A 25,576-nucleotide genomic window follows, 5' to 3' on the forward strand; every position below is an offset into this window, starting at 1 on the left:
AACACATTAAAAAAATTTTTTTTTCAAGTGCAAAATACAGAACACACCCTAATAAACATTTACTGAACTCTTACCATTGACAGGCACTATGTTACTTTGTAATATTTTTTTAAAATCTTTATAATTTGAACTGTCCTGTAGAGTGGAAATGCTAACCACAGCTGCTCAGGTCCACTGTGGAGGCCGGAACTCGCAGTATGGCTACAACACTCAGGGAGGGCCAGACAGTCACAAGGCGATTCAGTGTAACCAGCATCCAGCAGCACAGGACTAGGACTCCCAGCACCTTAAATCACATGGCCAGAAATAATGCATACACATGTACATTTTAATTTCTATGGCTAATATGAGTAACTTTTATTAAACCAGTAATAAAACAAAGAGGGCCATTTAAAGGCAAAGTTTTTTAATAAATGTCGCAGCAAAAAATGTCCTTGTTGCTAGAAAGATATAGAAAACTGAATTAGTTTCAAATAAAACTTCTGGAATCACTTTAACTTGACATTTATAACCTAAGATGAGAGCTGCTGGTACCCCTCCCACCAGTGTATTGGAGACTATTTCAAATTGGCTAGTATGGCATGGCTTTAGGAGACACATGGGAAGACAGAGAACCTCCTTAAATACCTGATTGGAGAGAAATTGTGAATGTAAAAATTTTTAAATTAAAACACCAACACAGCTTGTGTTTCAGAATACTTGTTAAAAAATAAAATGCTTGGGAAAAAACTGGGTATAAAAAAATATTTCAATCACTATTAATCTCATATAATTTCACAAAATGAAAACAGCCAGTTACTACATGGTTCCTAAAAATGTTTTAAAATAGTGTTTTATATTCTTCAGATTATATTCTACAGACAGGGCTACAAGACCTAGCACTGTAACTTACAAAGAAAAACCATGGCAAGGTTTTTTTTTTTAAAAAATAAATGCCCAAAGAGAGTAATTCTCTTAAGCATCAGCTTGTATTAAAATGTATATATCAATACAAGGTGATTTAGTCTGTTATGAACTTCACAACATGGAAGAAAACTTGGCTTTCGGCACAATCATTTCATGAGATGTTTAAAAGGAGTTCCCAGTTCAATAATGGGAAACAGACAGTGTGCGTGTATGTGCTAGGGAGTGGGGGTGGTGGAAACGGGATCAAGAAGTGGAGGATTTCAAGCACCTGATTCTCCAAGATCATTTTCTTTTTCATTGGCTTTAATTTTTAATCAAAGTTATACATCCTCTTGATTTAAAGACACAAACAGCTCTACAAGACCTGTTATAGAAAACAGTAATGCCTCCTTCTCCATGGCTCTCCCCGCCAACCTGAAGCAAAGATTTTTTTCAGAATTTCTTCCCTATCTTTATAAGCCTATGTTGGTATTTCCTGTTTTGTAAGTTTAGACATTATTGATTGTCTACCACAGAACATAAACTGCCTGCCTTCCTAACCTGCTCTCATACCCTGAACTTCTGCCAACAAAAGGTTTATCACCATGTTTGGCTTAATATTCAAGGCTGACCACAGCTTGTGAACACTAGTCACGCTGGGCCATGGAACATGCTATGAATACCATCCCTTCTCTGACAAATTTAAAATTGGTTGGTCTTTTCATTTGCTTGCTTCTCTGTCATAACGTAACCCCAAACTCTTTGCCCATTGTCTAAATCTCTCCAATACATCCTGACACATCAGATCCTGTACAAACATCATCTTCTTCCAAGGCTTCTGCCCAGTCCAGTCTGGCAGGAGTCAAGGTGGTGGGTAGCTGCTACCATCAGGGGAGCGAAGGCTGCCAGGAGGATGGAACTCAGGAGCCAGTGTGCGCTTGGCAGGGCCCTTGGCTGAACCACTCCAGGGACTCCTGGGCAGATTCTCAAGAGGAGGGAGATGCTCAGCAAGGAGAAAGTGAACTATGCCGAGGTCACTGCAAACACAAGCTGCTACACACTTGATATTCTCTAGGAACAAACCTAAAGGCAATTACAGGAGCCTAACAGCTAAAAAGGATGGCCTGAGGTTGCCTAAGAAATCCAGAGATGCTTTGCATAGAAGTCCCGTCATCCACAGGTGCAGGTTCTAGGTGGGCCAGGAGCAAAATCTCCATCTGTCTCAAATTTCTTCTGTGGTGACACAGGTGATCCTGAGCGAGAGAAGCTGTGATGGAGATGAACGCCTTCAGTCATCTTAAACACCAAGTCGATCCACAAGCGTAACTGTGCTATGGTCCTCCATAAACAAGGGACACTCTTCAATCACACCCTTTCCAGGGTGTGAGGGTGACGTGAATCAAGCTCGCCACTGATTTCTTTATTTGCTTAGATGTTCCTGCATCTACTGACAAGACTTCTATTTTCTTCTCTATTATGTTCTGATTTTTGCCAAATTCCCACCATGACATGTACTATTATTTTTTCTAAATTATAAAAATAATCCTAAATTTAAAAAATCAGTAACTACTAGTAACATAAAAATTCACCTACTCTACTTTTTATTACTTGAGATGATGTCATGAAAACTTTTATTTTTTTAAAAATGAGTCTCTTGATTTAGCACTCAGAAGCATAAGGGATTAGCCACTGTCATATTCAAAATGATACATTTATTCAAGGCAAATACTCATTTTCTTTGTCTTCTTCAGAAGAAATAGTTGTAACAATGCGTAAAAGACTTGAAATGTCAATTTAAAGCACTTTTTACTGAAACTTGATTCCTTGGGCCAGAGGAAGGTCCTTACTGTAGTTGATGGTACTAAGAGGAGTAAAAAATGAACAAAATTAAATGAAGAATAGTACACATGTAATAAGAGGAAATATATTTATGTCATGAAAAAAATGTAGCCGATCTGTGTATGTTAACAAGGCCAAATGTTCAAGTTATAAGATAGTGAAAAAAATTAGTATACAAAAAAGTTAGTATAGATCCAGTTTTATAAAAGAAAAAAAAAGAGAAACACAAAAGTCTGAAAAGACACACAGCGTATCTGTTAGTCGTGGTTTTCAGGGTGTAAAGAATATGGAGACTATAACTTCATCTTTATGTCTCTCAATAACGTGCAGTGAATTAGTAGGAAAAACACAGGGATTCACATTTGATAGAGATAAAATAAGGAACTATAATAATTTGGAAAATAAAAGGTTTCCTCTTAGCCATCTGGCTTTACTCCTGACACAGTGTCCCCATTAAATGGGTTCCAAAAAGGCCGCAGCTATTAATACATGTTTGGTCCCCTAGATCCCAAGTACACAAGACAAATAAAAGGAACAGGACTGTCTTCAACAAAAGGGAATCAGGCAAAGAGCAAGCGTATGTCTGAGACTAAACAAGCCATAGCCAAAGCACCTCAGAAACTCCTGACATACATTCAAAACTTTGCTAAGAGTAGATCTTAAGCACGCATGCATGTGCACACACACACACACACAATCACGTGAGGCTAAGTATGTGCCGACTTGACTGTGGGAATCCTTTCACAGTGTATGCCTATGTAAATCATCGTGTTATACATTTTAAATATATCGTGATCTTGTCAGTTACATACCTCAGTAAAGCTGGAGGGGGGAAAAAAATTCCTGACCTATATGAAGTTTCTGGAGAACCCCCTAACCTGCTCCTTCTGAGGTTCTAGAGCCAGTGAGAAAGAGTAAATGAGACCAAGACCGTGTCCTGGTTCCTCACCTGTACTCCTTTAACACCTAACACCACAGGGGCCTCACCTCACATACCATCTTATTGCACTTGGATGGAGCAATTTCTATTTAAAGGGAAGGAAAAATAGAAAACAAGTAAAAAGTCCTAATCAAAATCTCCCAGCCACAGGTTTCCTCACCGGCTACCCTTGCGCTGTTCTACTTTCAAGGTTCATGCTCGGTATTCCCAGAGAGCAGGATCCCCCCACCCCACCCCCGCCCCGCCACTCACTAGCCAGGCCTGCAAGCAGCCCGCCCACCTCCATGTTCTTCTACCCTGGTAGACTGCAGGGGTAGGTTAACTGCACCCAAGGAAAAAACTCAAAGGAGAGCCTCTTCCACTTTATCCTGCTGGCTGACCCCAAGTGTCTTGCCATGGTGCTATCCCTAGACAGAAACCACTGGTTTCAGTCAGGTGCTGGGCACTAGCTGAAGACAGTTAGGAAAATAACAGTACCAAGTGGATGACCTGGGAGGGGAGAGCTGTGGAATGTTAGAAACACAAAATCAAGAGAAATTACATGAACACAGAGCAGAAAGCAGAAATGTGTAGAAGCGTGTTCCAGAGGCTGTAAGGCCAAACTGCTTCCCCAAAGCCTTCTCTTACCAAGTAGATCTTCTCATGTACTGCTTCCAGGCATCACTGCCCGACTCCCTGCCACCGCCAGTGTGCTTCTCTCCTCCTAGAGAAGAGCACAAATAGCTCGTGAGCAGCACCTCTGTGTGGGCTCCTACTCAGTATCATGGAAATGAAGACACCAGCGGACCAGAGCTACCTGACCAGTTACCTTACCTGTGGCCAGAGTAGCTCCTTTCCAAACAAGTAAATAAAAGACAGAGACCAAAACGAACACAAACCAGGGAACTACTGTGGAAAATAAAGGAATTTAAAAAAATAGAAATATCAAGCAGCAGAAGGCAACCTTAAAAAAAACCTTACCACTCGACCACGGTGTTAAGAGTAGAAACCTCTTGACAAGAGAAATATAATTTATTTTCCCATTTATGCTTATCTGTATATAATTTTCTAAAATATACATAAACTGATGTTATAATAAAATGTTTAAATGTTATATTAATATTTTTAAAGATTATAAAAAGATTATGATTCCACAAAACAAGAAAAGGTTACATTTAAAAGTATGCTATCAAAATACACTTAATATTGTTTTTAGGTAAGAGCAGATGAGAAAAAACTTGAGAGAAGGATTAGAAGAAAAGTTTGAAGAAATCTCTCAAAAAGACTAATGAGATAGATAAAGGGAAAAAAAAATTAGATAATTCTTCAAGAGATAACATTCAAATAATAGGAGTTCTAGAAATTAAAACAGAAAAAAAAAATCAAAGGGAAAAAAACTCAAACACCACCAAAACAAAATAAAACTATCAAAAACTTTCCACAACTAAAACCTGTGAGTTCCAATGCTAAAAGGCCAATTGCTAGCCCACTGACTGTGCAACAAGAATTTTACCAAGATCTCCACTGAGGCATATTACTGAAGAATTTCAGAACATCAGACATAAATAACAGACCCCAAACTTTTGAAATGAGGGGAAAGATCAGAAATCAAAGTGGATTGGGCTTTTCAGCTACAGTAATGGAAACCAGAAGACAAGTAAGTTACAACTTCAAAGTCTGAGAAAAGTTACAATCTGTGCAGAAAATACACAGCAGATCTGTTTACAAGGCCACTAGCATCTAGAAACTTACAGGCTAACCAGTCCCCCATACGGTCTCACCAGGCAAACAATGTAGTTTATGTTTAATACTGGTTTTCCTTTTGCAGGAAATATGGGGGCACGTTAGGCCTTGCATGCCTGTGTGACCAACTCCCAATAAAAGCTTTGGGTACCAAGTCTCTATGCTTTCCTGGCAGACAATGTTTCACACACGTTGTCCAACACGGTAAAAGAAAAACGATTCTCCACATACCAAATGCACCTCCAATCTCAGCCCCACTCGTTGGAATGTTGACGTTCACAATGCCACAATCTGATCCTTTTGGTCTGCGTATATAAAAAAGGAGGCACAGTGAAAGCAAAATATAGGGAAGTTAAAACACACACACACACACACACACACACACAAATGAGTAAATAAATAAGCCGAACAAAACCTCTAAGATTCTCAGTGCTGAAAAACAGATTTTCACCTATGATGGGGTCATTTTCATTTTTGTGAAGTCCATTCACCACACAAATCAGACTTACACACATTTTCAAAACACACAAAGTTATACCCAAGCCAGCGAAAGATTCTGCCCATATCCTTGGTAAAGATGCTACTGGAAAGTCCCTGTTTGACTTCATTGTTCCATGCAAAGACCTCATCTTCATTCTAAAAGGACAGACATTGGAAGCTGTTAGATGATACAGTGTCAGGGCCAATCACTAATGGTAAACTCACTCCATAAAATTTACCAGGGTAATCGTAGGGGAACTAAGGAGTCAACATCTTCCTAATACAGTGCTTTGTGGGATCCTCCCCTCAAATGAACTTTGAGAAAAACATATAAGGGGACTTGCTTGGCTGTCCAGTGGCTAAGACTCAGTGTTCCCAACACTGAGGATCTGGGTTCCATCCCTCAGCAGGGAACTAGATCCCATATGCTGCGACTAAGAGTTTCCATATGAAGACCCAGCACAGCCAAAAAAATATAAAACACACATACACACACACAAGTACATTCTCCTGTTCATGCCACTACATATAAGATCTATTATTTACTAAGCTCTTAGTACATGCAACATAAACACACTGACCTGGGCATTGAACATACATTTATATATTTAATTCTCAGCCAATGACATAGGCTCAATGTTATCCCAAATTCACAGACTAGGCACGAGGGGCTAAATTATATGCTCAGGAACTCAAACATGTAGACTCACGACAAAACATGAAACTATAATTTATAGTCACATTATGTGGAACAATAATAGACAATTTAAAGCAAGATTTTAATTCATGCAATCACATAATTGCAACAAGGTATGTCTCATTACCCTTTAACTGTTAATCATAGTAGCCAAGCCTTGATTCAATCTCTAAGCTTCTGCTGGCAGAGTAGGGCCTGTTGCACGTGAGGAAGGAGACCCTCTAGATACCTATGTCTGCTGAAACCTCTGGCAGCCTGTCCTCTGATACAGGTTGTAACTGTATGTTTATATCTTCTCATCTTGTCCATTGATATTGAACACTCAGACTATCAAACTACCTGGCCCCTTTTGTGCACGATTGCATAGCATACACAGCTCAGAATCAGGTGATACAATGTGGGCCACATTCTCCATTAATTTCAACAATGGCCCTTGGCTTGTCTCAATTCCCCTGGCATCTAGCTTAACATGTTTTATTGTTTAAAGTGTTCGGATCATCGTATTTTGTCCTTAACTTTCAAATCTCTACTAATCAGAGTCATTTTATAAAACCTCCCCAAAAGGCTGAGTGAAACTTAATATGCCTTTATTTTCTCCTGGTCTTCTCATTTGTTTCAACATTAAACTAGAGAAAAGAGAGAAGGAATCCACATTTTACCTTGAATCTAAAGACATAAAGAATCGGGGCAAAAGTCTCTGTGTGTACAATGGATGCGTCATGCTCAAGACCTGTCACGATTGTCGGTTCTACGTAATTTCCAGGGCGATCCATAACCTGCAGCAGAGAACGGAAATAAAACCAAGAACATTTGTTTTTGGTTCTTCGGTTCAGCAGATACCATCTTTGCCTATACTTTAAGGTGTTTTTTTTTCATATGGACCATTTTTAAAGTCTTTACTGAATCTGTCACATTGTTGCTTCTGTTCTATGTTTTGGTTTTTTGGGCGGGGCACGTGGGATATCAGCTCCCCAACCAGGAAGCGAACCCACACCCCCTGCATTGGAATGTGAAGTCTTAACCACTGGACTGCCAGGAAGTCCCATGCCTATACTTTTGGGAAAAAAAAAAAATCATTTATAAGTGAATTATTTCTCCAAAATAACTTCCCATCATGAATAAAAATTTCTCTGCCACCTATTGGTTCTAATTTAGCTGGTCAGAAAACAAAAAGAAAAAAGGGTCAAGGACAGAGAGCAGGGATATGCATCATGACCAAGTTACAGTGAAAAAATGCGGCTACAGGTGGCTATTTTTAACTCCACATAATTTTTAAAGAGGTAATCTATATCCATCCTGTTACAATGTACCCCACCCCCCACCGCTTCCCCAATTCTTACACTGAAGCCTTAAACCTCACCTTCTCCACTATGACTAAATTTGAAGACAGGACCTTCAAGGAGGCAAAGTTAAACAAGGTCATGTGGGTGAGGCCCTTATCAGATAGAACTAATTGCTCATAAGAAGAGACACCAAGGACCTCCTCTCTCCAGGGAGACCATGTGAAGACACTGAGAGAAGGCGGCCACCTGCAAGCCAGAAGCCTCATCAGGAAGAACCAAACTTGCCAGCACCTCGATTTTGGACTCAGCCTCCAGAACTGTGAGACAATAAACATGTTGCTTAAGCCACCCAGTCTGTGATGCTTTGTTATGGCAGCCCTAGCAAATGAACACACAGTAACACAGAAACCTAAAGCTCCAAAAGGGCATACTGTAGACACGCTCCTAACTAAGCTCCACATAACCAAATTACTAGTTCATCTCCACATTAACGCCTATAAAATATTCTGATGCTGGCAGCGAGCTGCTTGGCCAGTGGTCAGTTCTCCAGTGTGCCTATACAATTCTGCTCTCACCTTCTGAGCTGTATGTTTACCAAGAGTCATCTATATTTACTCCCAGTTCTGTATGCAGCAGCTATATTTGTAACTGTAATCCTTTATTGCATTGTGTAACAAGTAAATATTACCCAAGGAGGGGAAAAAGTTACTTCTATAAAGTCATATGCTTAAAAAAAAAAAACCTCAAGGTAAATAAGTAACAAAAATACAAATATGCCTATACATCTCTATCAGGTGAAATATAGGTGTGTCAATGTTGAGAAGGATTCTGCTCTCACAGAGCTTTGCAAGAGACTCAGTTCACCGTGATTTTTAAAGAACTGAAACTACATTGTAGATAATAAATGATACTTATAGCTTATTCAAGGATGAAGACAAATTTCTATCGTACATGAAGAAAATGCCTTGGATCTACATCTCAAGAATCCAACAAATAAGAGTGTGAAAGGAAATTCATATTTTACAGCAAGACAAGAAAAATTTAACCATCAAAAGCTTTCTCTGCCCTATGGTTTCCTCTCTCCCCTCTCCTGTGCACTGTGTATCTGTATTATGCATCAACCAAACCTCCCCATAAGCAGAAATACCTGCTTAACCATAAAGAGCAAACATTCTCCTAGCACCAATAAGACAATTCCTTAAATATAACACTCCTTCATTATCTTGTAAGGAGCTACGATGACATTTCTCTAGACTGTGTAAACTGTCATTTAATATACAGTCTAAAATACTTTTATAACTGCCTTGACTTCTAACAGGCAGAATGGTTCTCGAAACGTTCCAAGATACTGTTCCTGGGTTATAATCCTTAACTTGGCTCAAATAAAACTTTCCATTTCTTTCTTGAACCAACTAATTAATTTTCCATTGACAACAGTAATATGTGTCAAATTAAAATGCTTGTAGTGTGTATTTTTTTGATTCCCTGCCTTAAATGACTTAAAAATCAGGACTAAATGCTGATTTAAACTGTACTGAATACAGTCCTCCCCTGTACCATGAAAAAGAGGTCTTCATCTTCCTTCCATGCAAATTGCCAGGCACTCAATTCAAAGATAACCTTGGCTCCGAGTTGTGTCTTTTCAGAAATGTTCCATGAGTGTTATACTGTCATTCTTTCAAATATGTACTTACTCCCCTGTCACAAAAGGAATGCAGAAAAGAAAGCGGGCAGTCAGGGACACTTCATCAATTTACCCAGAGCCTACTTGTGTGCAAAAGGAAAAGAAAGTCCTGATCTCAAGTGGTCATTACCTTGCCACCATAGACAACGGTGCCACCTTCCTTCTTTGCTTCTTCCACTGCTCCAAGAAACATGCTTACTGCCTGTTTGGTGTGGAGTGGCCCATAGAGAACGTTAGCTGGAGAGAAAAAAAGAATGCTCTTCATTTCACCCTAAAAGACATCATTTTATTATTCTAACAACTATCTCAATGAACAGACCAATCCCTTCATATATCACTTCGGTTTAGAGCAGGAGGTTTCAGCAACCTTTCTCTGCAGAGAGCCAGACAGTAACTTTTTAATGCTTTGTGTGACACGTGGTCTCTGCCATGACTATTCAACTACACCAATGCAGTGCAAAAGCAGCCACAGAAGATTTGCAAAAAAGCAGGTGTGACTGAGTCCTCATAAGCTTTCTATAGAGAAACATGGAGGGTCAAATCTAGGCAAAGAGCTATCAATTCATCAGAGCACTGCAGTCAAAATATAGGCTCTGCTTCTTCATTACAGGGTGATGATTCTCTAAGAACTTCATAGGCCCAGCAGTTGTGAACAAGTTAAGGGTGCACAGGGGGTCGGGGGCGGGGGGGCGACGAGGTAAGACCACGCAAGACTATAAACTTGCTAAAATAGGGCTCCAAAGGCATGGAAGTTTTAGTCCAAAAGCAATGAGTGTGTCAAGCAAGAGAGTGAATTATATGGTTACATTTTTAAAACTGCTTTGGTTATACTGGAAGGCAGAAATGGAAGCAGAAAAGTCAGGTAGGTGCCTCTCACCACCTTGCTTGAGGGAAGATGGTGGTAACTCCAAAGAGGGAAATGGAGAAGGAGCAGCTCCTCAAACTCACCCCACCTCAAGATCATTTCCCAAGCTCACCCGCCCCCAGCTCACATGAAACACTCAGATCCTAACTTGGAGCAGACTTATCACCCCATCTGCCCAATAATAACCTGCTTCAGAGTCCCTTGGGCCTCTCGGAAAGGGAAAAAATATATATATAGAAAAATATATATATGTAGAAAATCAGAAACTCTTATAACATCAGCAGTTAAAAAGAAAATCTTTGAAATCAACCAGATACTCACAGTCCCAAGGGTTCCCAACACGAATCTGTGCATAGGCCTTTTTAAGTCTATTGACAACTTCATCATGGATGCTTTCATGTAAGAACTAAATGAAGAAACATTCAAGGGATTAGGAAAGATAAATGCACTATTAATAGTACATATAAATAGAACAAATAAATGCACAAAATTGCTAACAATGTACAATTTTCTTTTTTTCTGCAGCCTTTTTTTTTTTTTGGCTGCATTGTGAAGCTGTGGGATCTTAATTCCCTGGCCAGGGATTGAACCCATGCCCTCAGCAGTGAAATCTCAGAGTCCTAACCACTAGACTGCCAGAGAATTATTCCAATTTTTCTTAATAGTACTTATTTATACAGGTGACCCTGGAACTACATGGGTTTGAACTGCTCAAGTCCCCCTGTATAAAAATATTTTTCTAGAATAAATGCTACAGGACTACATGGTTCACAGTTGGTTGAAACAGAAGATTTTGAATACAGAGAGCCAATGATAAATCATACAGAGGTGTGTAATACTGGAGTGGATTTTTCTAAAGACTACTACTGTCCCTATAGAAACGAATTGGGGTTATGACCCAAATAGTACCCTTTAATATTTGACACTTAATAGAAAGCATAGCTATGCATATTTGCTCCAGGACACAAAGGAAAAACAAAAGTTAACCAAATAAAAAAACGCTTGACATTTATATCATGTCATAGTTTGCCATGTAATTCAGTTCACTTCAGTTCAGTCGCTCAGTCGTGTCCAACTCTTTGTGACCCCATGAATCGCAGCACGCCAGGCCTCCCTGTCCATCACCAACTCCCGGAGTTCACTCAGACTCACGTCCATCGAGTCCATGATGCCCTCCAGCCATCTCATCCTCGGTCGTCCCCTTCTTCTCCTGCCCCCAATCCCTCCCAGCATCAGAGTCTTTTCCAATGAGTCAACTCTTCACATGAGGTGGCCAAAGTACTGCAGTTTCAGCTTTAGCATCATTCCCTCCAAAGAAATCCCAGGGTTGATCTCCTTCAGAATGGACTGGTTGGATCTCCTTGCAGTCCAAGGGACTCTCAAGAGTCTTCTCCAACACCACAGTTCAAAAGCATCAATTCTTCGGTGCTCAGCTTTCTTCACAGTCCAACTCTCACTTCCATACATGACCACTGGAAAAACCATAGCCTTGACTAGACGGACATTTGTTGGCAAACTAATGTCTCTGCTTTTGAATATGCTATCTAGGTTGGTCATAACTTTTCTTCCAAGGAGTAAGCATCTTTTAATTTCATGGCTGCAATCACCATCTGCAGTGATTTTGGAGCCCAAAAAAATAAAGTCTGACACTGTTTCCCCATCAATTTCCCATGAAGTGATGGGACCAGATGCCATGATCTTCGTTTTCTGAATGTTGAGCTTTAAGCCAACTTTTTCACCCTCCTCTTTCACTTTCATCAAGAGGCTTTTTAGTTCCTCTTCACTTTCTGCCATAAGGGTTGTGTCATCTCCATATCTGAGGTTATTGAGATTTCTCCCGGCAATCTTGATTCCAGCTTGTGCTTCTTCCAGCCCTGCATTTCTCATGATGTACTCTGCATATAAGTTAAATAAGTAGGGTGACAATATACAGCCTTGACGTACTCCTTTTCCTGTTTGGAACCAGTCTGTTGTTCCATGTCCAGTTCTAACTGTTGCTTCCTGGCCTGCATATAGGTTTCTCAGGAGGCAGGTCAGGTGGTCTGGTATTCCCATCTCTTTCAGAATTTTCCACAGTTTATTGTGATCCACACAGTCATGTAATTAAGACTATAATATTTTGGAGTGTGACTGTTTCCTTCTAAGCTTTAATGTAATAAATGCTTAAGATGAACAAATTTAATAAATTGTAAATACTTTATGAAAATTGTAGCTTAAATGTTCTTGAGAACTTCAACTGAATAATGTAAAAACAAAGAAAAGATTGATATTCATTCACTGTAAAATATAGGAAAAGTGAAAATGAGAAGTCAGGACAAAAGTAAAGACTTAATTTCCCTATTATCTTATTCTAAAACTAATTTAGATTATGCTAATCTTAGAAAGAATTTGTTCACATTCATTGTGGGTGAGAGGAAAATCTCAAAGCTATGGCCACCTCAGAAGAGTTGATTCATTGGAAAAGATTCTGATGCGATGGCTGGATGGCATCACAAACTCGATGGACATGAGTTTGGGTGAACTCCGGGAGTTGGTGATGGACAGGGAGGCCTGGCGTGCTGCGATCCATGGGCTCGCAAAGAGTCGGACACAACTGAGTGACTGAACTGAACTGAATTCCTCCATAATTCGATTTTTTTTTTAATGACAGGAGGAAAACTCAACAATAATTATTTTTAAAAAGGCAAATGTAGCCAAATTTTCTGCCTAATCAAAACTTGTTTGGCACAAGTTTTCAGTAGCATAAGTCATGAAAATCAAGGTTGTATCCCATAAAAAATCATTTTAAAATCCAACCCAAAACTAAGGGTGGATATTAAACTTCCCAAGCCCCAAGTACTGAAGGGAAATCCCTCTCATCATATTCACTTAATATTTATGTGCTCTTACACACTATGTGAACAGACTTAGACATTTCTCAAGAGAGAATACACATACATTTACTTTCCAGAAAATTATGTCACATCAAGTCAAATCCAAGACTTGACTTTCAGGCCAAAATTTCTTTAATTTTTAAAATATTTTACTACCTAAAATGTCTTTATAAAAAAGCCAAAATTGTCTATCTAAAAGCAAAACAGTTTTGAATTTTGTTTGCTATGCTAAAAGCAAACAGTTTTGAATTTTTCAAATGTTTTGTTGCTGTTGTTCAGGCTCTAAGTCGTGTCCGACTCTTTGCGACCCCGTAGGGTGTTTAGGTTGTTTTATTCTCTAAGTGACATGGGACTCTGTCCACATTGTTAGGTGCAGGATTGAAAGCAGGTCTAATCTCCCAAGTCCAACTCCAGGGAGGGCTCGACCATATCCAGCTTGGGGCAGAGCTGAGGCAGAGGCCCTGGCTGAGCAGCACAATTTGCCACGAGCACAGAACAGAGCAGGAGCGTCAACCACGTTCAGAAACCACAGGTTTCTAGTAGCGCTTCCGTCACACTTCCTGAATGGTACAGTGTGTTAAAAAATGGCAATGGAAACGCGGGACACCCTCACATGCCCACGCAGACACTCACCAGGCGCCTCGCAGTGGTACACCTCTGGCCGGCTGTCCCCACGGCTGCAAAGAGAGCTGAGGGGACGACTAAGCTGAGGTCCGCGTCCTCAAAAGCTTAGGGAAACAAAACGCACCCATTAGTGTCGTGAAGTAGGCAGACAAGGTACTTGACACTAAGTGGTGTAAGATGATGTCTTTAGAAAGCACAGGAAGAGAACATTAGAACTATTTCTCTACGATGAGCAGGTTCACTCTGCAGAGGTACTTCTCTCCCAGGGAAAATGATATGAGAATAGAGCGATGAGTTCATCCTCTTCTGACCTGTTTTATCTCTCACCTCTAGGGAGTTTCTGGTGCTGACTAAGCCTTGTCGGCACCCATGTGATCTCTTCTATTAGACATCATCATCTTTGTCAGTTTTACTTGCCTCCACCCTCAACCCCAAGGCTGATTACAATGGCAACTTCCCTGGGCCATAGAGAACCCACTGGGATCCTTCTGATTTATTACCACCATCAAACCAAGCTTTCTAACAATATCTACACCCTCACCTGCATCAGTCCGTTCCCTTAAATGCCACTTGTTCCCCTCTCTATAGAAGTTTTTTCAAATCTCTCAAATCCCTAGGGCCCTTTACTCCCACACCAGATGACCTCATCCTGCACTTCGTGAAAAATGTTGGAGTGATAAGCCCTTTCCTGCTTCCTCTGCAACTCTGAAGAGATCAACACAAAATGACCTCCAGATTCCTCTCCCCTTTAGCCTATATTCCTTCCTCCTACTTTTCCGCCCTCTGAAGAAAAAACGAGCATCATCTTTACAAGATTAACCCTTCCGGTGATACACTGTATTACTTATAACTCGTTCCTTTCCACCCCTTCCATAAACTTACAGTCCCAATTGCCTTTTACATTCTCAATTTTCCCCTGCCCAGTCTAATAGCATTCTCAGACTAATGTGATGGTTAAGAAGGTAGTTTGTACAACCAAACAGACCAAAGTTCTTATCCATCCCCATCCCTTTTTAGTTGTGTTATTTTTACCTTTTTAAGCCTCAGTTTCCTCATACATAAAATGGAATACTATTATCTAGGGTACTAATGGACAATAGGAAGGAGTTTTAGAAAGAGAGCTGTGCTCTGGGGTCTGATTACCAAGATACAAATGCTGACTCTGTCACTTTAGGCACATATCATGTTAAGCCTCAGTGTAACCTTCAAATGAGATTAATAAAGGTATCTGCCTCATGGGACTACTATGGGGATTAAATGACATATGGCATATGAAACAGCTTATCACAGTACTTGTCAAATGCCTAGTGATCAATAAACACTAACTGTATTTTTTAATCAGCTCTCTTACAAGATTAGAAGTTCATCCAGAACAAATCCTTCATCATACACTTTTTCTATTCCTGGTGTCCCCCACAAACACAAAAGCATTAAACACGATAACGACAGCAGTGTACAATTAGGAAGTTTTTTATCATAAAATTCATGATTCTGTGAAGTCTCAACCAGCTGATATTCATTATATTATCCAGAAGTTATGCTGGTGGACTATTTCCTTTTGTGTCAAACAAGTGAAAAAGAGAATTAAATAATCTCTAAGACTATAGCTAAATGATAAAATACCTCAAGGAAGTGTTCCTTCCCAATGTAAAAGCACTCAATATTCCACTGATGACAAGCTAGTATTTCTGGAAACAGATCATATACGAGTGACTTATTTATTCTAGAGAAACATGTGGCCAGTTAAAAAAAAAACAGGAGAACAAGAAACATGCCACATCAGAAAGTCTCACACACAGGTTCTAAGCCCCAGGTAACATTTTCCAAACAAGAACACATAAGGAAAAGTTCCCACACACGGGAGTTAGATCTCAAACAACACAGAACGGATGAGTTCTACACATTCAGGATGACTACTGAAGACATGTCAACCAGAAAACAAACAAAAAAGGCAACCTTACCTATAATGGCATTGTTTCCTCCAAGTTCTAATAAACTTCTCCCTTTAAAAATATATAAACAGAAATTAATGCCTATTTCAGTTTATTGCACACACCTGCAAACCACAGGCTATCCCATTTGTTTTACTTTCAGATTTAAAATATAGCATAAGCATAAATCAGTTGTACCTCAAGGAAAAGAAAAAAGAACGAGCATTGCATTAATGTCAAGATGACTGATTTCAATAACTGTATGATGGTTATATGACAGAAAGGCCTTGTTCTTAGGAAATACACAAACATATCTAAAGAAATACAATGTCTTCAACTTTCTCAAAAGGTTAAAAAACAATATACTCTCACAATATGTATGTGTTTTTGTGTGTGTATGTCTGTGTGTGCTGCTGAAGAGAAAGTGATTTTAAAAATGGGACAAGTGACTGGTAAAACTTATTAATGAGTATATGGGATTCTTTGTGTTAGTCTTGGAATTTCTCTAAGCTTGGAATTATATCCCCTTAAACTCCAAACAGTTACTGTAAAATGGTACAGTCACCGAGGAAAATTATATGACAATTTCCTAAGAAATTAAACACAGTACTACCATAAGATCTAACAATTCCACCTCTGGGTACTTAACCATAGGAAGTAAACAGGGGCCTGAGTAGTATTTGCAACAGCAATTTTCGCAATAGCTAAAAGGTAGAATCAACCCTAGTATCTACCGACAAATGCATAGATAAATAAACAGTGGTATATCCATACAGTGGAATATTACTCAGTCTTAAAAGGGAAGTTCTGACACACGCTACCACATGGATAAACCTTGAAGATACTATGCTAAGCGAAATAACTGAGACACAGAAAGACGTCTACTGTATGATTCTACTTATAAGAGGTTCTTAGAATAATCAAGTCTGAGACAGAAAACCGAATGCTTGTTCCCAAGGGCTAGGAGAAGGGAGAAATGCAGAACTGGTTTTTAATGGGTAGAGCTGGGAGGACAAAAAAGTTCTGGAAATGGATGATGGTGACAGTTTCACAACAATATAAGTGCAAATGTATTAATGCAACTGAATTGTACAGTTAAAAAAAATATATATATAAACCAAATGTTAAGTTTTGTTATATATATGTGTATATATATACACATATATATTACCACAATAAAAAAGTTTAAAAATTATGTGCTCATTGTAGAAAATTATTTGGAAAAAAAAAAGGCAAAAAAAGAATCAAATAAGCCAAAGGCATGGCACAAGTTACCATGAAATCTCTCCTCATAATTTGATACAGTGCCTTCCAATCTCTTTCCTATACATCTATATTCAGTTGAGATCATAATAATCAATTTTGCTTTATTTCCTCAATAAAAACCTATCAGTTCAGTTTTTCTCTAAATTATTGAGCTATATTTTTAAAAACATCACAATATAGCATTCCATCACCATGATATAAGCCAACTTTTATTTAACAACTTCTCTAGTGTTGCATATATTGGCTGTTGATTACCTACCTCTCGATTATCTACTTAGGTCAGGGGCAAAGGGTGTGAATATTACAGCACCTGATACACACTGCCAACTAAATTCCAGGAAGGAATACAGGAGGTTATGTACACCATTCTCATTTTACACTCCTGAGCACTGAGATTTGAGATCCGTTTGCCTCAACTTAGAGCTGTGTTTACTACTGACCTTTTAAATATACATTTATTTTTTCTTAACTGCACTTCAAAATCAGCTTCTATGTAACTGTTATTTACCTGGGACATTGGCAGCATATGTGACAACAGGAGAATATGTTCTCACCTCCACTATTCTGAAACAGTTAAGCATCAAATGGATTTTCATTTTTAAAGGATTTTTTTCTTTTTTGGCTTCTTGGGTCTTCCTTGCTGCATGGGCTTTTCTCTAGTTAGACTGAGGGGCTGCTCTCTAGTGTGGGCTTCTCACTGAGGTGGCTTCTTAGACTGAGGGGATGCTCTCTAGTGTGGGCTTCTCATTGAAGTGGCTTCTTAGTTAGACTGAGGGGCTGCTCTCGTGTGGGCTTCTCACTGAGGTGGCTTCTTAGTTAGATTGAGGGGCTGCTCTCTAGTGTGGGCTTCTCACTGACGTGGCTTCTTTTGTTGCAGAGCATGGGGCTCTTGGGCCTGTAGGCTTCAGTAGTTGTGGCTTCTGGGCCCAAGAGCACCAGCTCAGTAGTTGCACACAGCTTAGCTGCTTCAAGGCATGTAGGATCCTCCTGGATCCAGGATCAAACCCATGTCACCTGCAGTGCCAGGTAGATTCTTTACCACTGAGCCACCAGGGAAGCCAAAGAATCAAGTGGATATTAAATTACATGGGGATGGGGCTGTAATTACCAAAGCCACTGCGAGCTACATCATAAATGAGAGAAGAACAGACGCAAGTCTTCTATACCACATTCAGTCTAGGTCCTGTACTCTGAATGGTCCTGTTTAAATCACGAGTTTTCTTTTTTTACTTGCTAAACTGGTCAGTTACAGATTAATAAATACATTTGATACGATTTTAATACAGTCAGTTAGGGAAGGAATGACATCCTTTTCCAAATTATGGTATTATATCTGCTCTTAATATTAACCCACTATTAACTGTATCTTTTCTTTTACTTGGACAGTCAAATAATACATGGAAAAACCCCAATCTTTAGATTGCACATCCATAGTTGAGGGTATTAAAATGCTCGTTATAAAGCCAACACTTACCAAACCTCTCCTGCACCATGAGGGCCACCTGTTTTCCCACCTGAGTGCTCCCGGTGAAGGACAGCAGGTCCACCCGCTCATCCTTGGCCATTGCTGTGCTGCAGGGGAACAGACACAGTCACTCATGCAGAGAAACCCAGCAATGGTGGCATCCGACAGTGCCTAACCCATTCTGGGAGCTCTCCATAAACAGAAATCACCTCAAGGATGTTGTTAAGGAAGATATTCCTTCTTGTACTGATGGGTCACTGGACATTTCAACTGGAGCATTTCCTTGATGAGCATCTCAGTTATTCTGAAGTCTCTTAAAACTGATTCTTTCAAGAATTAAAAGTTTAGGGACTCCCCTGGCGGTCCAGTGGTTAAGCCTCCATGCTCCCAATGCAGGGTGCACGGTTCAGTCCCTGGTCAGGGAACCGAGATCCCACATGCTGCGTGGCTTGACTAAAAACAAATAAATTCTTCAAAATAAAATAATTAAAAAATATTTTTGAAAAAGAATTAAAAGTGCAAAGACTGTAGGGAAATATCCTAATTATCCCTCATGGAAGCTGACTTAGAAAGTCTGTGCTAGGATTTCCAGTTTCTAAGGAAGGTAGACCAGACACTGTCAATCTGAACCTCCTTGCTTATAACTCAGTGCTTCAAAGGGTGTGGTGTGTGCCAAGCAAGACAGATACAGATTCAGACCAATGCAGGGCTGGAAATGCTGATGACACTGCATGTGGGCTTTCCCAGGTCAGTCCAGCACACATGGGCACAGACACTCAAGGGGGTTGCTGCTTAGAGCCCTCTTGCACACACTACTGTTGTCATCTGAGCTATACCAAGGCCAACTTGAAGGACTGCACGTCCTAAGTATAAGAACAGAGTGGGTCAAAGGATAGACATATTTTAAATGCCATGTTTTAAATGACATTTATATAATACATCACTATATGCACTCTTTATATGGGAGTTGTATTTTCTAAACAAAATTTCTAAAATGTTCTCACTTATCTTTGGGAAAAAAAGTCTTTACTACTCCTTTTTGAGACTGCTCATTAAGTACAATAGATGGAGACAAGAGTAAGACTTTCACCATACCAGTAAGGGTTCTAAGACCTGACTCCTAGGAAACGTCACCTAATAAAAAGTCCAAGCCAGGAGAACCAGCTTTTACTATGGTTTAGAGAAAGTGTAGTCCGTTCCAGCTGAAAAAGGAGGTTGTGACATTCTGCCACGTGAAAGAAGCCAAACACAAAGGCAACATGTTGTATGATTCCATTTATAAGAACTATCCCAGAAAGGCAAATACAGAGACAGGAAGTAGAAGAGGGGTTGCCAGGGGAAGAGGGAGGGGAAGTGACTGCTATGTCTATCAGGCTCTTTTGAGGGGACGGTAACAAAAATGTTCTGGAATAAGGTAATGAGGATGGCTGTACAACACTAAGACTATTCTAAAAACCACTGAACTGTACATTTTTAAAGAGAGAACTTTATGGTAGGTGAATTACATGGCAACTTTTGAAAAACAATAAATCAGAAGTTGGGTCTCCAGGGTTCCCTTCTTTGGTCACGGAGGAACCCAGAGGACAGGCTGCGTGTCCTCGGTGCGGAGTGAGACAGCAGAACACCCCTCCACAGCTCTGCTTTGTAAGTAAGCACACTGATAAATCAAGCGCCAGGAAACCACAGGCTGCACACTGGCACAGTAATGTGTAACACAAACACCTTAGAATAGCAGCTCTGGGCAACAAAAAAGACAATTCTCACTCACTCTCCAACAACAGCTACATATTAATGAAGTAAAGCCCAGTGAGATCCATAACAGTAAAGATTTCAAAACACCACTCTCACCTCCTCCACTATACTGGGTTTTGAAATTCTAGTGAAGATGATTCTAGGTGATCATCCAAGGTCCTTCAACAGACACTCTGCACCTACTGACTTACCCGATATCTGCTCCACCGCAAGTCAAGGAACAAATTGCACCAGGCAGCTTGTTGTCCTCCAGAACTTTGGCTATTATCCTAGAAAAGAAAAGGCGATTCTAAGGAAGGGACTGATTTAATTTCTCACCAAATTTTGAAAAATAATAAATTCCAACCATTTGGCTTTCCTTTTTCAACTTTCTCTCCCATCCCTCAAGTATCTAGGCCTAGATTTCTCCTCACATACTAGAGGAGGTTTTCAAACACTTAAAAGCAGAATTTTTTTTCCCCCTAAAAGAAACTTCAGAATAAGACAGGCAAAATACATAAAAGACCTAAAGCATTGGTCAGGAAGTTCAAGTGATCACTGTTCTCAAATATTTTCTGCCCAACTATGAAGACATCCAGTTCAAAGTGGTAAATTGATTGCAGGGTTTTCTTGGGGCAGGTGGGGGAGCCCTTTCTCACCACAAATCCATTAAAATAATGTTAAAGAAATAAAGAGGGATATATGGAATAAAACTCAGAAAGATGAAGAAAATGAAGGATAGTTTCCATTAGTTATGAGAGGTTTTGCCACAACTCTTCCAACCAGAGCCAGCTAGAGAAATGGTAAAGGATGAGACGGGAAAAAGGTTCCCCAAACCAAGAGGGGATGTGGGGGAAACAGCAGAGGCCGCAGGACCTGCCTGCAGAACCCCAAAGAAGTTCAGGACGAGTGTCTACTGGCTTCCCACCAGCCTCTCAGCCAGGAAACAGCGCCCCACCCACCAGACTAAAGTAAGGTGGACAAGCACAGTCCTTTCTTAAGTCTGTGCTTACAACTTAGGCTGTTAAGAGTCAAAATGAGAAACACAGCTCAATGCTATTTAAATCTGATTTTAAGTTGTAAAATATGGCTCCAGTAATTCCAATTTCTCTGAAACAGGGTTCTTTCGTTGATTTTGAGCTTCCTGAGGAGTAGGTGCCTCAATGGGGCAAAAATTCTTTTGATCCATTACCCCAAGCTATTGGCTACTTTCTCCTTGATATTTCATAAAAATCTAAATCCTATACCCACTTCCATAAAAAAGGTACCATTATCATACCCAAGTAAATTCTCCAGTTGGCCCCCAAAATGTCCTTTACAGCTGTTTTCTTTCCTCCATCCATCAAGGGTCACACACTGTAGTTGCCATGTCTGAGACTAAGGATCACGTTGTATAATTCTCTCCAGGGACTCAGAGTGTATCTACCGTCTGCACAAGCAGCTGATTGCACCTGAAGGGTAGGCATTTTGCTTTGCACCTGTGAGTAGAAGTTAATCAAACCCTCTTTCCCTAATTCATGAGAATCTGACCTTGGGTTAACTCTTCAGTTCTGTTCCTCAGCTTGCCTGATAAACGCCAACGTCAACAATGCTATCTAGACAACATGGCTCATGGTAAAAGCAACCCCTGGCTGATCACCCCCATCTAAACTGGAATAATGACCTGAGAACTGTGCCGGGAGCCTCATGCTTTTGCTCTTCTCTGAGGGCAGTGGCTTCCGTAACTACATGTCCCTTGTGAGTGGCTGAAAGCCATGCATACAAGAATTGTTACAAGACTTTTTGGTTTCTGTGGGGCACTGAGCTTCTAAGCCAAGGTAACCCTGTCCAGTGTAGATCTCAACTCCTTTGCCCCAAATAAACTGCTCCAAAAACAATGAATGAAGAGAAATACTTGTACCTGATGCTATCCTCCCAGAAAACTATGTTCTTGTCCCATATCCTTCTGAACAGACAGGTACAATACGTAGTCATCTTACGAGTCTGAACAGCAGCTAAATTAAAAAGCTCCCAGTGGAAAAAAAATAAAAATAAAAACTCCCAGTGGATGGTATGATACCTTTGGTTAACTCCAGCACAATATATCATCACTTAATTTACTGTCTTCTATAACAAAAATCAGATGATATCTCAATCATCTAAAAAACAAAATCGGCCATGTTCCTATGTGAACACCTCAAACCTTTCAAAGGTTCAACCAAATAAATATTTAAAAGCATAAGGAATAACTTTATGCTTTAGAATACCAAAGCAATAACTGAAAACATCAAAATAATAATTTAATCAGCTATTTTATAACAACTGGCAAGTCAGTTCACCATGTTCATATTAACTGTTTGCTTTTTTTTTAAGGATTATTTTTTAAAATTGCCTAAGGGAATCTCACCATTTTTATGTGTTTTGTATATGGGTTCTTTTTCATATTTAATTTGAACCCTTACCTTAAAAGATATTATTTCCTCAATATCACACATTCCTTTTAATACTGACACACACTACTCTCTTGGCCGACTTTTTTGCTTCCTAAGCCAGTGTTCCTAAATGATCTTCTAACATTAAGGACCCTCTTATGAACAGACTCCATCACAAGCTCTCTGCCAATAATTCTTAAGCCAGAGAATGCAGGCCAGGCAAACAATGCGTCATCAAGAGCCCATCATCACCCTACACAGGCAGCCATTTTCCTCTATACGTTCTCTAACTCTGGAATGATAAATTAGTAACATTGATTTTATGACTTAACTAGTGTTATCATGTTTCCAAAGAGGAATAAATAAAACAGTAATTTTGAACCAAAAGATGAAATACATTTTAGACAGTGTCAGAAGAATCAGTTGAATAGTATAACCCTTTCTTTGCGTTGCTAAGGTCTATTAAACAAGAGCAATAAAAGTATCGGCCTGAGTAGATATTAAGATATTAAGACATGCTGCATAGTTACAGCATATAGCCCCTAAATTGCAAGACTATTTCCTCTCCACTGGATTTGTTTTTATTTTGCAAGTGACAAAAAAAAAAAAAGTTTTAAGAGTTCAAGTTCAACATTTATATCAGTATCTGGCACGTTTCCCACGACTTAAATGACATGGCCCTGAAAAGGATCTGTAAACTACACAATGATATGAAAATGTTATCCCAATCAAAGAACAGAGTTTATCCAGATTCTATGCTAAAATAAATATGACACTTTCATGTCAGATTAAAAATTCAGTGCTATCAATCACCCTTTTACGATCCTCCCAGACCCAGGAAAAAGAAAGCCACGCATACTTACTTTGTGACAGCTACACTAATGAGGGAAGTTGTAGGAGCTCCTTTCCTTGTAAGCGTAAAAAAAGAAACAAAAAAAATCAGCTTAATTTGGTGAAAATCATCAATACCTTTTATTTTTAAGCAGAAGCAACAGTCTTTGTGAGAAAAAGTTCTCAGTAAATAACAGAGCCTAATAACTGAAAGAGAAATCAGTCCTTCACTTTGGTGCCTCTGGGGCCCAAGGGACTATAAAACTTTCCTAAGTATAAAAATGGCCCTGAGCAGTTCTGAACCTGCTTGCTGCACTGATTATAGGAACTTTACATTAACCTCTGTCTATTGTGCAAACTGAGTAAAACAGAGATCAATCAACATGAACTTTCACTGGAAGACTCAGGGGGCTTCGGAAAACCATACTGCTAGCCTTTGGTAACAGGATGCTGAATCATTAATCCTTCCAACTATGCCTTGCTTATATAGTCTTTGAGTACCTTCAACTGAGAACAACAACATCCGTACACAGTAGTGGGGCAGACACAAAATGGGCAAAGACAGTTCTCCTGGTTCTCCTGACATAGGTTGCTCCATTGAACATGAAAGCTAAAAGCAAGCAACTGTTTTGTCACCTATAAATACTGACATTTCCCCAGCTAACTTTTACTATCGCATATTTTATAGCGATGTAACATTTAACACAAGCAATGGGAATACTGGCCAAGTTCCTCAGAATCACTTGGGAATTCATTATCAAATTTTTATTGAATTAAAGAAAAAAAGAGTCGTGTTTCTAAAAGAAGGTTGTGACTTATCACAAGTTCTCTTTTCCCTCCTCCTTGTTCATTTAGTTTTCTGCTTGTGAAATGTAGCATAATGCAGACTGTATCTGGTGTTCAGTTCAGTTAGTCAGCCACTCAGTTGCGTCCGACGCTGCCACCCCATGGACTGCGGCATGCCAGGGTTCCCTGTCCATCACAAACTGCTGGAGCTTCTCAGGGATTTGGCTCCCAGTTTCTGGCACACCCAGTATCAACAACCTCGGACTGTCTGAATGACAGAAGGGCCTTTGTTATGCTACTGAGGTAACTAGTGCCCCTCCCCACAAGACAGCCTCAGGATGGGAGGTGGTGATGAGAAAGATCAAGCACGGGGAGGGAAGGAGGAAGACGAGTTCAGTCACATGCACAGTGATTTACTCAATCATGCCAATGCCATAAAAACCCCATAAAACTTCGGGACGCCAAAGCTCAGTGATGCCTTCTGGCTGTGAAAGTGATGTCCTGACCTCACAGGGAGAGAGCAGGGATGCTCTGTGTTTGAAACCCTTCTAAGTTGAGTTCAGTCGCTCAATCATGTCCGACTCTTTGCAACCCCATGAATCGCAGCACGCCAGGCCTCCCTGTCCATCACCAGAGTTCACTCAGACTCACGTTCATCGAGTCGGTGATGCCATCCAGCCATCTCATCCTCTGTCGTCCCCTTCTCCTCCTGCCCCCAATCCCTCCCAGTATCAGAGTCTTTTCCAATGAGTCAACTCTTCGCATGAGGTGGCCAAAGTACTGGGGTTTCAGCCTTAGCATCATTCTGTCCAAGGAAATCCCAGGGCTGATCTCCTTCAGAATGGACTGGTTGGATCTCCTTGCAGTCCAAGGGAATCTCAAGAGTCTTCTCCAACACCACAGTTCAAAAACATCAATTCTTCGGTGCTCAGCCTTCTTCACAGTCCAACTCTCACATCCATACATGACCACTGGAAAAACTATAGCCTTGACTAGACGGACCTTAGTCGGCACAGTAATGTCTCTGCTTTTTAATATGCTATCTAGGTTGGTCATAATTTTTCTTCCAAGGAGTAAGCGTCTTTTAATTTCATGGCTGCAGTCACCATCTGCAGTGATTTTGGAGCCCAAAAAAATAAAGTCTGACACTGTTTCCACTGTTTCCCCATCTATTTCCCATGAAGTGATGGGACCAGATGTCATGATCTTCATTTTCTGAATGTTGAGCTTTAAGCCAACTTTTTCACTCTCCTCTTTCATTTT

At 40.0% G+C, this 25,576-nt stretch overlaps 1 protein-coding gene across 1 annotated transcript in view; it reads right to left on the reverse strand.

Annotated features, from left to right (window-relative positions):
• Nucleotides 1-1,191: 1,191 nt before the first annotated feature.
• The window catches only part of ALDH7A1 (aldehyde dehydrogenase 7 family member A1), a 40,579-nt gene continuing 16,194 nt past the window's right edge, over nt 1,192-25,576 (reverse strand). The window contains exons 7-18 of the mRNA XM_040241742.1: nt 23,560-23,604; nt 20,498-20,575; nt 18,564-18,661; nt 15,854-15,895; nt 13,902-13,996; nt 10,717-10,801; nt 9,661-9,767; nt 7,223-7,339; nt 5,925-6,022; nt 5,618-5,691; nt 4,292-4,367; nt 1,192-2,746 (exon numbers count right to left, since the gene is read on the reverse strand). Coding sequence (XP_040097676.1) covers nt 2,692-2,746; nt 4,292-4,367; nt 5,618-5,691; nt 5,925-6,022; nt 7,223-7,339; nt 9,661-9,767; nt 10,717-10,801; nt 13,902-13,996; nt 15,854-15,895; nt 18,564-18,661; nt 20,498-20,575; nt 23,560-23,604 — 970 coding nt within the window. The 3' untranslated portion in view covers nt 1,192-2,691. The remainder of the gene's footprint in view (nt 2,747-4,291; nt 4,368-5,617; nt 5,692-5,924; nt 6,023-7,222; nt 7,340-9,660; nt 9,768-10,716; nt 10,802-13,901; nt 13,997-15,853; nt 15,896-18,563; nt 18,662-20,497; nt 20,576-23,559; nt 23,605-25,576) is intronic.

This window comes from Oryx dammah, unplaced genomic scaffold, assembly GCF_014754425.2.
Source record: "Oryx dammah isolate SB20612 unplaced genomic scaffold, SCBI_Odam_1.1 HiC_scaffold_5, whole genome shotgun sequence".
NCBI classification, from domain to species: Eukaryota; Metazoa; Chordata; class Mammalia; order Artiodactyla; family Bovidae; genus Oryx; species Oryx dammah.